The 14059-nt window shown below is 40.8% G+C and overlaps 1 protein-coding gene across 8 annotated transcripts in view; it reads right to left on the bottom strand.

The window, feature by feature from the left end:
* Window positions 1-14059, bottom strand: part of PTPN13 (protein tyrosine phosphatase, non-receptor type 13) — a 278246-nt gene that overhangs the window by 37091 nt on the left and 227096 nt on the right. For 4 of the 8 annotated variants that reach the window (XM_019525962.1, XM_019525959.1, XM_019525961.1 and 1 more), the window contains 11 exons: window positions 13186-13314; window positions 10378-10471; window positions 8614-8699; window positions 7506-7668; window positions 6382-6596; window positions 6184-6282; window positions 3929-4296; window positions 3455-3641; window positions 1756-1914; window positions 876-1047; window positions 554-764 (listed from right to left, as the gene is read on the bottom strand). In XM_019525962.1, the coding sequence (XP_019381507.1) occupies window positions 554-764; window positions 876-1047; window positions 1756-1914; window positions 3455-3641; window positions 3929-4296; window positions 6184-6282; window positions 6382-6596; window positions 7506-7668; window positions 8614-8699; window positions 10378-10471; window positions 13186-13314 (1883 nt within the window). Of the gene's footprint in view, window positions 1-553; window positions 765-875; window positions 1048-1755; window positions 1915-3454; window positions 3642-3928; window positions 4297-6183; window positions 6283-6381; window positions 6597-7505; window positions 7669-8613; window positions 8700-10377; window positions 10472-13170; window positions 13315-14059 lie in introns of all 8 variants that reach the window. The other 4 variants (XM_019525958.1, XM_019525956.1, XM_019525955.1 and 1 more) reach the window with 2 other exon arrangements.

The raw sequence follows: 14059 nt of genomic DNA on the forward strand, positions 1-14059 counted from the left end.
GATTCAGAGGTATTCTGTTTAACTGTGTTCTTGTGTCTGACTGTAGTTATTGTTGCTCTGATGAACTGATTCTTGGCATATGAGGGTGTCAGCCTGTCCATGCTGATCAACCCGGCCAGGTCAGGCGTGTCATGTTAATCCATGCGTGTTTGTGCGTATGACTGATTTGGGGACTGGAGGAACCCAGCCCCACTGAACAGAGTCCTGCAAGATAACTCCACTGGGGGTGAGGGCTTGCAGAAGGAAAAGATACAACTCCGTATAGAAACACAAGTAACACAAGCAGCACATTAATAGAATTACCAAGACCCTAGAAACATATCCCTAATAAATGAGCACACCCCAAAGTAATGGGCAAATCTGGTAACAGTACTCAGCTCCCCTGAAACCTGTTATCTTGATGATAGAATATCCTGAAGGAACAAACCTAAAGATACATCAGCCATTATCACACCCAGGGGTGGTAGTTCTGTTAGAAAAATAGTTTAAGGGGGATTAAGATACAATTATTCCAGTTAAAAAGCACAAGAAAGAATTTGCTCCCAGAGGATACCTTGTTGCTTTTAGCACCACATTAGGAAGTGACATTTCCAATGTTCTTTTGGCTTCTTTCAGAGTCATTCCCTGTATGTTGACTCCATTAATGTAATGGATGATATCTAACATACGGAGACTGCCTTCCTTGGCAGCAATTGAGGTTGGTTGGATATCACTAATATATACCACCTGGTAAAGGCTATCATGACCTCCAGATAAAGAGATACCTGTGCAGAAGGAAAAAAAAAAATCCTTTTTTAGGAATTAAGTGTGGTTTTTAAAAGTGGAACAACAAACATATTCTATACGAGGGTGAGCAGCAATAAAATTTTTATTACCCAGCTCCTCTTTATGGCATGTTAATATAATATCAGGCAGTAAATGAGGTAATATAGGAATCTTGGGTAACTCCAAAACCCGGCCAACCAGTATTCTGACTGTCTTTGGGGCAGCTCTGAGAAAATGTACAGCATCTGTGTGACTCATGTTAGTAACATCCACATCATTAACCTGTGAGGATAAAAGCAAAAGAAACATTTTAGTTTTTACTCCAATTTAAACATCCAGCATTGCTAAAGTAATTCAGTTAATGGCCCTATTAAATGCCCAAACTAGAAACACTGTAAGTTGACAGGACAGCGATTGTAGTTTATGGTGATATCCATTTGCATCAATAAACATGTTTGATGAAAATGTTACAAGTCAAGAATCAAATCCATAACTATAAATGGGAAATGACAAAAAGGTACAGTGTATAACCGTTCCAGAAACTGAAAGAATAAAATTTTAGTGAGGTCTCAAAGTATTTAAAGATGTTTCCCCTGTTGTTAGGAATGTATGGAATGGGCAGAAAATTGCACAAGCCTATCTGAACATTTTGAGTAATCAGGATTTAGTTTAATTATAATCGTAATATCAGTTATACTGAGCCAATTCATTTCAACCCGAAGTTTGGAAGAAGGGTTACACAGTGCCCATTTTTTTAAAGTAATCTTTCAGGTTTTATTTTATAGTTATATTTAAGTTAATTCCACAGCTGTTATATCATGATTTCAACATATGCATTTATTTTTGCTTCCGACCCACAATTCATTCAGTACACCAAACAATTCGGAGTCCACATTCTTCTGACTCAAAGTTTGTTGATTTCCACTCATTTTTCAAATAAATCCCTTTAGCTCTGGAATATATTCTACTATGGAGTTTTAATTGCCTTACCTTTATAAGACGGTCTCCTGGTCGTAGTCTACCATCACTTTTGGCAGGATCCTGCACAATGTCATGAATGTAACAGCCAACATTATCATTACCTTTGGTCACTGTAAAGCCAAGGCTTCCCTTTTCTGATTTAGTCATGGAGACTTCAAGCTCCACTTCCTATGAGAAGAAAATTATGTTTTAGAACATAAGCTTTTGAATATGGACAGTTTCATATAGGCAAATAAATAGTGTGTACTGTAAAAATATATGGGTAGTCTGACTGAGTTATTTAAATTCACATAGGTTAAGGAGACTTTATTAACCAATTCACTCAACACAAATACAGATCCAAGGGGACTGCTCTTGTTCATACAGTTGAACCTAGGCTTGTCTATATATGCAAATATTCCAGACTAGGAAGTCTGGATTAACTCTGCAGGGTTTTTTGTTGTAGCCATGTTGGTCTAAGGACATAGGCAGGCAAGGTTCTTTGGATAGATGTGATATCTTTTATTAGACCAACTGAGTAGCTGGAACAAAGTTCTTTGCAAACGCTGAGGCACAAGTACCCTTCTTCAGGCACAGGGAGACTGCTGTTGTTCTGGGATTCCTTGAATTAATAGGTATAAAGTCTTGAAATGTTATTTAATTCTTGATCAACTTTCAAGTTTAGAAAAGCTCGACATGTTTGCAGGATCAGGGCAAAACACTGATGGATATAAATCTGAAGGAAGAAAATGGTCTAGTACAAAAGGACAAAGCTGCACATTTCAGTTGCCAAAAGGCAAGACTATTCTGTGTAGATTGGTATTATACACATGCATGCACTGGGTTTGCATTTGAATTTAGTGTTCCTTTTTAGATCTGGGAGAGCTGTACACTTGGCTGTATACCTTATGGTGCTTTGTACTACAATGAGAAATATGAAGGCTCAGTTTTGAACCCTGTCTTTGACTCTGTGAACTGACAACAAAAGAGAGAGCAGGAGACACTTTGAGATGCACAACAACAGTGCCTCACAGGTATTAAAAAGAAATGTCAAAAAATTCTGAAGAGAGCAGAGGATCTTGTGGATGAATGTAGCACAGCAAAAATGGAGGGAATGTAAGGACTTCAAGACGTCTCAGAGGATGTTAATGGAGAAAGTATTATTTGACAAATGAGTAGTCTCAAAACACTGCCTCAGGCTAGTTAGACATTTAGGAGAGAATACTATTTTCCTTTGCAAGCCTAAATGGAAGTTCCTCCCTCATGTGTCATTTTTGGTGCTTATGTTCAGGATGCGCTTCTATTACATCTGTAGAGTGAACACATTTACAAGTTACACAGGCAGTTTTAGAGCTTGTGATGACAGTTTTACAGCCCAGCTAAAAGAAAGAGCAAAACCTCTGAATCCTTTAGGTGGCCCAGGCTCTACATACCTAGGGACACTTGTGTGAATAATGACAACATTTCAGATTTTATAAATGGCTGCCTACAATAAGCAGAATGTACACGTCTTTTCTAAAATATGCCTCCAGTCAAGTATAAACTTAGAATGTCATCTAGAAAAACAGCTCTAATTGTAAGTAAACATGCATAGCTTGCATTTGGTTGCTGCCAAAATCATGACTGACCAATGCTCCAAACCCTCCCTCCCCCACAGAATTTAACACGCATGGTGCAGAGAAAGAAAGAAAGAAAGAAAGAAAGAAAGAAAGAAAGAAAGAGAAATTACTGGTTCATATTCATCAGTATGTTTTTCGAATTGGCTGAGCAATGATTTCATCCCTCCCTCTTGGGAAGTTAGCTCAGAGACAGAGCTGGTGTAGGCATCCCCCATCAAACCAGGAGCAGCAATATCAGGAACAGTCCTACAGCTTGGTACTGGTGGCAAGTCCAGTGGTAGTGGTGATAGAGGATTACTACAGGAAGACAAGGAAAGAGTTTAAACAATCTACTAGAGATACAATGCATCACTTCACAGAGAGCTCACCTCTGAACTCTGTTTTTGCCAATCTCACACCCCCAACCCTAATAAACCAACTTTTGATGTTTATTTTATGTGAAATAAATTTTGACTTTTCACAAACAAGTCTAATTTATCTGGTTTATCTTCCATTTTTGTAGGGGAATTCTACCCTTCTGACTCTTCTGTGCCTATGAAACCCTAATACAACTTTTGCAAAATAAATAACTGTTAGAAATATACCTATCCTCAACCTCTGGCTTCCTAGGGGCCTCATGAGTAGAGTAGTGGATGGCCACCTCTTCTTGGCTATGAGTCATTTCATACTGACTGTGTGCCTGAGCAGTCACTTGATCTGGACTATGGTATAGGGCAGACTTCCAGCCAGGGTTTCCAGCCAGTACTGTCTCTGCTGGATTTCCTATTACTTCTTCTTCCCCACTTCCACTGCTATCACTGTAGCTGTCTCTCCTGGAAGGGGATTTTAATCTTTTCTTGCTTTTATCATTAGCTTCATTTTCATCTGAGCTCTCCCCTTGATCTTCATTCACTGGAGAAGAGACCTCTCTCCTGGCATCTGGAAATATTTGTTGGGGAGAATGTACGGGAGTCTGCAATTAAAAGAGATATTTAACAAATCAGATTATAGCAGTTATGATCATTTTTGTATTAGTTTGGGCAAAAAAATGTAAAGAGGGCAGAAATAATCAAAACACTCAGTTAAGATTCATGCTATTTACTATAAAAATCAATATAATACACCAAACCCTTTCTGGTTTAACCTTATCTGTTTCAGGTGATTTAAAAATTTCTCTCATTCGCAAGAAACGTGGATTTTTCAAATGCATACCCACATTATGTAATATTGAACATAATGAATCACAGAAAAGGAGGGCTAGAAGGTACCTCAGGAGATCATCTAGTTGAGATCTCTGCTCAGGCATGGACCATCCTCATCTAAACCATCTCAGACAGTGTGTTTGTCTATGTTGCTCTTAAAAACTTCTAAAGACACAGATTCCACAACCTGCCTAGGTTGCCCGTTTCAATGCTTACCTATCTTCACAGTGAGAAAATTCTTCCTAATCTCCACCCTAATTCTCCCTTGCTGTCATTTAAGACCATTACTCTTTGTGCTGTCCTCTGCAGCTACAGAAAACAGGTCTATCACCATCCTGTTTATAACTACCCTTCAGGTATCTGAAGACCGACACCAAATGCCCCTCAATCATCTCTCCATATGAAATAATCCCAGTACTTCCAGCCTTTCCTCATAAATCATGTTTCCCAGATCTCTAAAAATTTTTATAGACTCTTTCTAATTTGTCCAAGTCTTTCTTGAAATGCAGTGCCCAAAATTGAACACAGTACTCCAGGTGAAGCCTCACAGGTGCCAACTATGACTATGTTTAAAGAAATCATCCACAAATTGGACCATGTTAAGCATGGTTTAAACAGGGACTGCAGATTCTTATCCCATAACCTGGATTAGTTTTTGTGACTCCTTTGTTCCTACAGGTTCTTTGCTTGATGCCTGTCACAGTACTCCCTCTCTCTCCTTCCTGCTTTCTCACCTATTGTATTCTAATTAATCACTCCACTTTACAGTCAGCTCTAAACTATCCTTTCATATCATCTAATGAAGTGAACTTTGGTTCACAAAAGCTTGTGCTTACTCTCACTCTTATTTATTTTGTGTATAAAAGTGCATATTTACCCTGCCTTCTGACTGACTTTAGATTAACATGGCTAACTACGGTAAAAGCTCTGTTATCCGGCATCCCCTGGGGAAGGGGTATGCCGGTTAATCAAATATTTTGGTTAATCAAATGTGCACCATCTGGTGCACTCCCCGGCATCAGTATGCCAGGGGACAGGGAGGGAACCCCTGCGCAAGCTGCTTTTCCTTTGGCCATGGGCCAAAGAAGTGGCAAGAACTCTGCTTGCGGCGGCGGTGAAACCCGGAAGTGGTACTTCCGGTGTCGCTTTTGCCATGTCCCTCGGATGCTGGTTAATAGAGTTTTCCAGCTAATAAAGTGCCAGTTAACACAGCTTTTGCTGTACCTTTCTGTGGTTAAAGTGCAATAGTTGTCAAAGTTTTTCTCACTATACCTGAATGAGAGGACATTTTGGAGGGATGTGGGGAACATTTTAATTTTATCCCAAAAAGTTATGGCAGTTCACACCAGGGGAGGATCTGCCTCTACCCACTTCCTATTAGTTTAATCCTTAGGGTGCTGTACCACTGGAAGGTCAAGGACTGTTTTACCAAGATCAAGGATTGATAATCCCATTAATGGGGTATATCAATCAGTAAATACAGAAGGTCTCACCACTCCATTTGCTCATTCCTTCTCGAATTTCTGTATTCATGTACTTGCCAAGCTTACATGCTGACTTCTAAAAAAGATGTCACCTGCACGCTTGTTCATTTACTTGTCTGGCACATTGAATAAGCAAAACTTAAAAGCCCAAGTATCAAAAGCTCTAGACCTTACCAATAAAGAAGGATCAATTCCTGGGAGTATACCAGGGGGTGGCCTGCACAGGAGGAGAGATACTTCAGGGAATGTTCCTCTGAGAGCTGAGATGACTTCCTACAGGCAGAGTTAACCTAATATCAGACAGAGCCTACTTGCAAGAGTTCCACAAAGCAAATTTTACTAGTGACAAACAAGACAATAGGGAGCTCAAACCTGCTGGGATAGTCCTTTTAATGATGCTCCATTTACTTTCAGGATGACATCCCCAGTTTCAATTTTCCCACTTTCAGCAGCAGGCTGTCCAGGGAAAAGCTTTTTAACCCTTACTATGCTTGAGCCCAACTGCTCTGGTGTAAGGTTGTCTTCACGGCAAAAACTGAATCCCAGGCCCGAACTGTTCTTTAGCACCTTTACCTCAAACGTATTGTCTGTGAAACAAACAGATAAAAGGGATTGCTCCTTTACTTCCTACTGACTGTACATTCAGTAACTGTGATCAGAACAAAAGCTGAGGTTGTTTTAGCTCAGTCCCCTGTTCCTGGAAGGATCACCTCAGACTAAACCATCCCAGCCATGTGTCTGTCTACCCTGCTCTTGAAAATATCCAGGATTTTTTAAGAATATGCCACAACTTCTCTATATAGCTTGTTTCAATGCTTAATAGTTTCATAGTTTCATAATCATCCTCATCGTTTTGAGAATAGTGACAGTATAGAGCAGTGGTTTTTAACCTGTGGTCTGTGGACCCCTGGGGGTCTGCAGACTTTGTTTAAGGGGTCCACAGAATATGACTTATGAAAAGTATGTGAATACCCACGTTTATAATTCAAAGAGGTCTGAACCCCCATTCAAAATTTGCAAAGAGGTCTATACCTCCATTTGAAATTTTTTAGGGGTCTGCAAATGAAAAAAGGTTGAAAACGACTGCCATAGAGGACACCAGGCTCACTCCAAAATACTATTATTTGGGAAGGCTGAGAAGAAATTCAGGAATTCTGTTACAGTACTATACCCCTACTAAAAGTGAGAGGAAGTAACAGAGCAGGAGGACTAGTCGGGAGACTGGCCAATGATCTACTAGAGGATGCAACAGTCTTACACTGAAGGTGGCAACATTTGAATAAGACAATGAACAGTAAGACTGAAACTCTAAGAAATTCTGATGAAATCTGTCACTGAAGTACCCTCAATGGGATTATTTAAGAACAGAAAAAAACACCTGCATTATTCTGTGATAATTTCTGGGATCTGTTTAACTTCATGGTCTCCTGGCTGAGGTAATTCAGAAAATCAGGGGAATGATTTAAAGTTCAGACAGTTTTCCTATGTGGCCTGACCTTCAGTAACAAAGTTGTAGTCTTTGGTATCCGTAGTTTTTGCTGCTGACTTATCCAGGGAGTCACTCTGTCCCGCCTGACTGGGAGGAGTGCATTGGGGTGTAATTGGAGCATGGACTTTGGCAACAGGAAGCTGTCCCTTTTCCAACAACAGATGTACTACCTGCAGAAATGTAGTACATTTAAGTTAGTCAGCCCTGCTCACAAAGGTTATATATTTTGGAATATGGGTTCTCTTCTGATTCACTTAGGTAATTAAATTCTACAGCAACAATCTCTGGATTAATAAAAGTAATTATTAATTAATTTTAAACACTGTAAATGTTAAATGTCAAACAACAGAGAAACAGACTGGTATATCACCAAGACAGGCAGCTGCAAAAATAATTTAAGAGCTTTTCCAATGAAGTATGAAACTTAAAAAAAAATATTACTGACCACATAATTCACAATCTAGTACTGCTACACAGAAGTTTGTATGAAAAGACTTCTTATGACGTGTGTTTGTGGCATGTTGGCACTGCAGAGATGCACTACTTGTATATGCACTATCAATTTGTTAGGCTTGGATAACTAATGTCCGGTTCAACTGGTAATACAAGAAACAACAGCTTTGTGCTAGGAATACTGCCATTGATTTAAATGGCACTTTTGTTGGAGTAAACAGATACCAGTGGATAGGGCCCTACCAAATTCACTGTGAAAGTGGGTGGTACAGTGGCTCCTTTAATTTTGCAGGTTCTCCTGTATGCACCCCCCCGCCCATTGGCGGAGGGGCCCCGCTGCTCGCTCCTGATTGGCAGGCACTGTTTTAAATATGGCACGGTTTTTGCCTCCCAGCCAGTCAGCACCAATCATCAGAGCTACTGGGGCCCTTCAGCTGATCAACAATGCAGAGGGGAGGGGGAGGAAATGCATGGGGGAGCCTTCGAGATTAAAGGACCTACTGAGCAGCCCACTTGCGCTGTGAATTTGTCCTACCAATGGAACTAAGTGTGTTATAATAAAGTCCCTACATAAATGTGGAGATGTTCCTTCCATCAGTGCTGTCTAATGCACTTTTACTGACATTAAATTCATAAGCTAAAGACAGAAGATTTTTTTTTACCTGCCCCGTGTTTCTCAGTGTTTCCACAGCTTGTTTATGGGTTGCTCCTTCCAAACTAGTCCCATTAACAGAGAGCACACGGTCACCTAAAGACAAATAATGACTGATTGAAAAGGAAGGGAAGAACACAACAAAAAATCATTTACATACAGTACCCTTTTAATTCACTGTGATATATTACATTGAGTTGTTTGTTTTTCTTGTTAAACGAAGGCAGCTACTTGCTGTAATGGGCCCCCTACCCCAATACTGAAGAGGTGGAAACCACAACCAGCTAGATCCAAGGCCCTCAAGGAACCATTAGGAGTGGAGCATCCTTTCAGAAAAATTGCTGCTTGCCCCAACCGGAGAACCAGAAGCAGCGATGAGGGGAGGCTTGGAGACTGCAGGGAGAGCTTAGAGAGGCACTGCCACTTTGCTGAAGAACTAGACTGAAAACTGAGGGTCAGGAGACTGTGGGTGAGGGCTCAGATTTTAAGGGACAGAGGATGAGAGGGGGCCCAAAGACCCAAGGACTGTGAGAGCAGGCCCAGAGGCAGAGAGGGACAAGAGCAGGGCTGAGGGGCCTAGGAGCCAAGGTCTGGGAAAGTGGATCGGGGCTCAGGGACACAGCCAAGGTAAGAGGGTCAATGCCAGAAAAGTCCAGAAAATGATTTAAGGCCTGAATGGTCAAGTGCTGCACTGGAGGCCAGGGGTCCAACTTGAGCAGGCCAAGCTGGGCCTGAGGAGAACTGGGGCTGGAAGAATATCCTGAGCTCAATGACCCCTGAGGGCCACCTCCTCACTTTATTTTAACATCAAGGCATGGCAGGAGAGACAGCACCTGGCAGGAGTGGGCACCTGAGAGGTCAGGGTGGGCGAGTAAGGCAGGCACCAGGCAGCCACTGACAGGGTGATATGGCTATCCTCAGGGCCTGACTTGCTAAACTCCTGCCAAAGCCCCATGTATTGAAATAAGGATTTTTGTAAGCTTGAATCAGGCTTGAATAAGGCTTTTTTGTAACTACAGTGTTATGTAATAATCTAAATCTAAATTAGTTTTAAGTAATCAGAGCAATACTTCCCTGAGAAATCTGAAGCATGTAGAAAAAGCCTTAGCCTAACGCTGGCACTCCTCACTTCACTGGAAAATAGGGGCTGGCTTGAGAACAAGAATAATCATAGCAGTCACATGGATTTTCTGTACCGAGATACTCGGTATGTCAAGTGAGGAGATCACTAGCAACCCAAAGCCCTTTTCTCCATCCTCCAGGCATTATCAGAACAACATGCTCCATTAAAGCACAATGCATTTGAATGAAACACTGACTACAGCATGTTTTGTAATTGGCTTTCATCACAGGAGTTTCAGCATTTCCTATCACAGCTGCAACATCCTCACACTTTGTCATAGGTTCTTACTGCCTTTTCCACAGCACCAGTTGTCAAGTTTAAGACTAGGTATTTATTAGCTTTTTATGTCTTCAGAGTGCCATTGCAAAGATCAACCAAATAATCCTCCCAACCAGCCATTTGAGGTAGACATACTAAGGTGATGAGTACTACAGCAGAAATTCAGACAGGTAGCTGTTTCCCTTACTGATAAATGTGGATATGAGCACATGGAGAATGAACAGGAAGTCACCAAGCAGTCAGGAAAACTCTGGGGTACTTTTTCTCTTGCTATATCACAATGTTGCCACAAAGGTCTACACAAAATTAGGTTGATTTAATTTGACTATTATTTGTGGTTAAGCACACTTGTGGAAAGAACAAAACATGTACCTTTCTGAATTCTACCATCTGCTTCTGCTGCCCCTTTAGGAATAACAGCCTTCACATAAATGCCACCATGTCTTACACTGGTATTTACCCCACCCTAAATGAAAAACAAACAGGCAACATATAAACATTTTAATATTTAAACAATTTAGTAAAATCTCTGTTCAAGAAAGGTAAACAATCCTTACACTGAGGAAGCAGCTCAGGCCGTTGGCAAATAAAAGCAACTGCTAAACTGCTGAAATCACAATTTTGTATAAAGCAACATTTTGAGATCCATGCAAGTACACAAGTGCAAGCAGAGGGCAATGGGGTACTACAACTATCAAGCACAAAAATACAAACGCTGCCAGTTAAAACAAACATCCTTCACACAGAAGTATGAAGAATGCTTATGCAAGTTATTATGCAAGTGCCAAGATCTGTGTGCACATGTACATCTGCCGAGACTTTAGGCACATGCATTGTCAGCCAGGATGCATACATGCAATGTCCTAATCTAATCTATCTCAGTAAAGTACTGAGTATGAACTATTCCTTTCTCTCAGGTTATGGAAAGCTGTGTGCAAGGCAAAATGTATTCAGCTAAGAGGTACCAAAACTGAAGGCTTAAAATTTCCTTAAGCTTCAGATGGAAATTATTTTGAGGAACTCAACCTTCTTATCTGGTGCACACAGACATACCACATACTCTGAAAACATCTTAAAGATCCCTTCATAGGTTTAAAGGACGAGCAGTTAGATCAGAAATCATTTCAACCTGTGCCCCCAAAGTGACTGATACAACTGTTTATTTTGGAATTACTTCAAACCAATTTAAAACTTTACAGCAACTTCTAGAGCAGTGCAAGGATAAGGCTGGAGGCAGAAAATGGAAATAAAAGAAACCTACCACTAGTTAAATCTTCAGGAGAAGTCCTTGTACTGATGACTATTGGCAAATTTTACAGAATCAAAGTATGGATAGAGCAGGGTGGCAACAAGTCAGTGGCTACATCTTCATTTTACCCATGCGTAATTTACACTTCTATTTGCCAGTAACAGTGAAGCAAGCTATCACTAGATATAATCATCTAGGGATAGCTGTTCCATTTCTTTAGATTTGGAACATATTTTAATTTATAATTCATATAGACAGTTTATGAAATCTAATTGACCAGTAATCCAGACCATGGACCCTAAAAGAAATATTTCCCCACTGTTAACACTGTAGCTTTACATGTAAGTTCCCCCTGCCACTAGAAACCAGTTAGCATTGCTTTCTGCTGCTTAAGATGATCAAGAATAGAACATTGTTTATAGCTAGTTTGTGAGTGCAGAGCACTCATTATCATAATTGTTTTAGAAGAACAAAAATTGTTCCATTGATAGTTAATAAAGGCACACGTAAGATTGTATTTGGGCTTTAAAAAGAGGAGAGTTTTAGTCTACTCTCATCTTCATTAAAGGATACATTAAAACTTGTTACACTTGAAAGACAACATCTCATCTAAAGTGTAGTGTTAACACTAGATCAGGAAAATGTCTATATTTGTAATACATCAAACAGGTATTGAAATGATCTGTTCTGCTCTATAGTTAAATATCTGCTCACCATTATCAACATTTACACTCTTGTTTGCATTTAAACTGCTTGGAGTATATGGAGATAGATCAGCTAATCTTTTAATGTTAAATTGTCTAGGGACCAGAACGTTCTCTGACACCTACAGAAACACACACTGAGTACTACATATACAGTGTATTCATTCCTGCCTTTGAAGTGCCCCTGTCCAGTAGGTTATACCCAAAATTTGAGTTATTTCCAACAGTTATAAAAGTTTGGTATGCCATGTGTAAAATTAAAAGAATATATAGTCAACCTCCTTATTGTCTTGCCACAAACATAAAAAAATACACCGCAAAACAAAACAAAAACTTCAGCCAGTCCTCACCTAGATAAAATGTTTTATGCCCCTCTGCTGCTTAACCAGCAGAGGGAAACCACAGAATACATGACAAGGACTGTTTGTAGAGCTGTTTTGAAATAATGTTGCTAGTGTAAGGCAAAAATAACCTGGGCCAAAATTAGTCTCATATAATTCCACTAGGTTCAGTAGTTTTCCACTGGTTCAGTTGGTCAGGAGTAAACTTGGCCTGCTTATTAAGCTCCAACCATTACTTGCCTTTGCATTCAAGGTCCTTCACAGCCTATCTACCACACCACTTTCTCACGCATCAATGTGAGATCAGGTATGAGAAGCCCATGAAGCCAGCCCTCCATTGCTTGCTTGCTAATTTTTCATTCAAGCATCTTTGTACTTTCTCCCATGACAACCACAGCTGCAGAAATTCCCTGTTATCTTCTTTCACTTGTGTTCCTTAAAGCCCTCCTTTTCTGGGACACCTTCAAAATGTTTGACAAGAGTTAGGCTGCTGGTGTGCTAAGACTACTGTTCACCATACTGACCAAACATGTTTCATTCCCTCCTGTACTGCTCCCGAGGTGGTTTGTTTTGTATTTAGATTGCAAGCAATTTGATCAGGGACTGTTTTCTTTGTGTTTGTAAAGTTTTTAGAGTATAATGCTGCCCCAGTCCATAACTAGGGCTTGAGACAAGTAATAGCAACACTATTTACTATATGGAAAATGACAAGATAAGAGATATGAAAAATGTGCGTCTTCTAGTTTCAGAGAGGTGAAGTATCTATAAGAAGGTACTTGACAGAGGCCTTTTAAAATACTTTGCTTCCCTGTAATTTAGTAATTTAACAGGTTGCTGGGAGTAGAGAAAAAAAGAGAAAACATCTAAAAACCTTGTCAAACAGTACCGTGACACTTATTCCCAAGCCGTTATCTTTTTTGGCTAGTTCGACCTCAAAGATATCTCCAGGTTTAAGAGGAGTTGCAGAAAGCTTTTTAGAATTCATTTTGTTTGCTGTATTCGTTGAGGAAGAATCCTTTACAAAAAGGAAAAAAAAAAAGACAAGAAAATAACAATTCCCTGTTAGCACAGAAAATAATAACAAGGACCTTACTGTGCATTTATGGGGGGAGAGAGAGAGAGAGCAGAAAGGGGTGCAAATAGGGGAGGACTTCATAACAAAATAGATTCATCGAGCTTGTAGTTTATCCCTGCTGCCATTACATTTACTGCAAGAGAGCTTAACCTCGTGATGGACTTGACACATAATAGCACTTCAGAGGTGTTATCAGTCCAATACATCAGTCCAATATTGCATCGGCACCAATATGAAGAAAACGAACTATATCGGAAATCAGCCTGAAGTGGCTGATAATCTGGCTGATAAATGCCTGTACATGTGTGCAGCCACAGCATGCAGGCATCAAGGAGCACAGCCCAGCAGTGTGGAGAGCTGTATGCAGCTGGTAAGTCTGCTGTGATGGAAGGGCAAGGGGGAAGGGGAGAGATGGCGGGGCAGATCAACATCCCCCGCGCTGAGAGAGAGTGGGGCTGGGGCTGCCCAGCCAGAGCAGGGCAGGCTCAGGATGGAGCTGGTCTGGGGGGGGGTGCAGGCAGCGGGGGGGAACTGTGCACCGCTTGTCCGGGAGTCACTTGTCTGGTGGCTCGTTTGGTGCTCGCCCACTCGCCCGGTGGCTCCCACTGCTCACCCAGGAGGCATGGGGGGGGAGGTGCCTCCAGATTTGCATGGGGCAGGCAGGTCTGGGCTGCTGCTGTGGGCT

The sequence above is a fragment of the Gavialis gangeticus genome, unplaced genomic scaffold, assembly GCF_001723915.1.
Source record: "Gavialis gangeticus isolate Ggan-Ray unplaced genomic scaffold, GavGan_comp1, whole genome shotgun sequence".
NCBI classification, from domain to species: domain Eukaryota; kingdom Metazoa; phylum Chordata; order Crocodylia; family Gavialidae; genus Gavialis; species Gavialis gangeticus.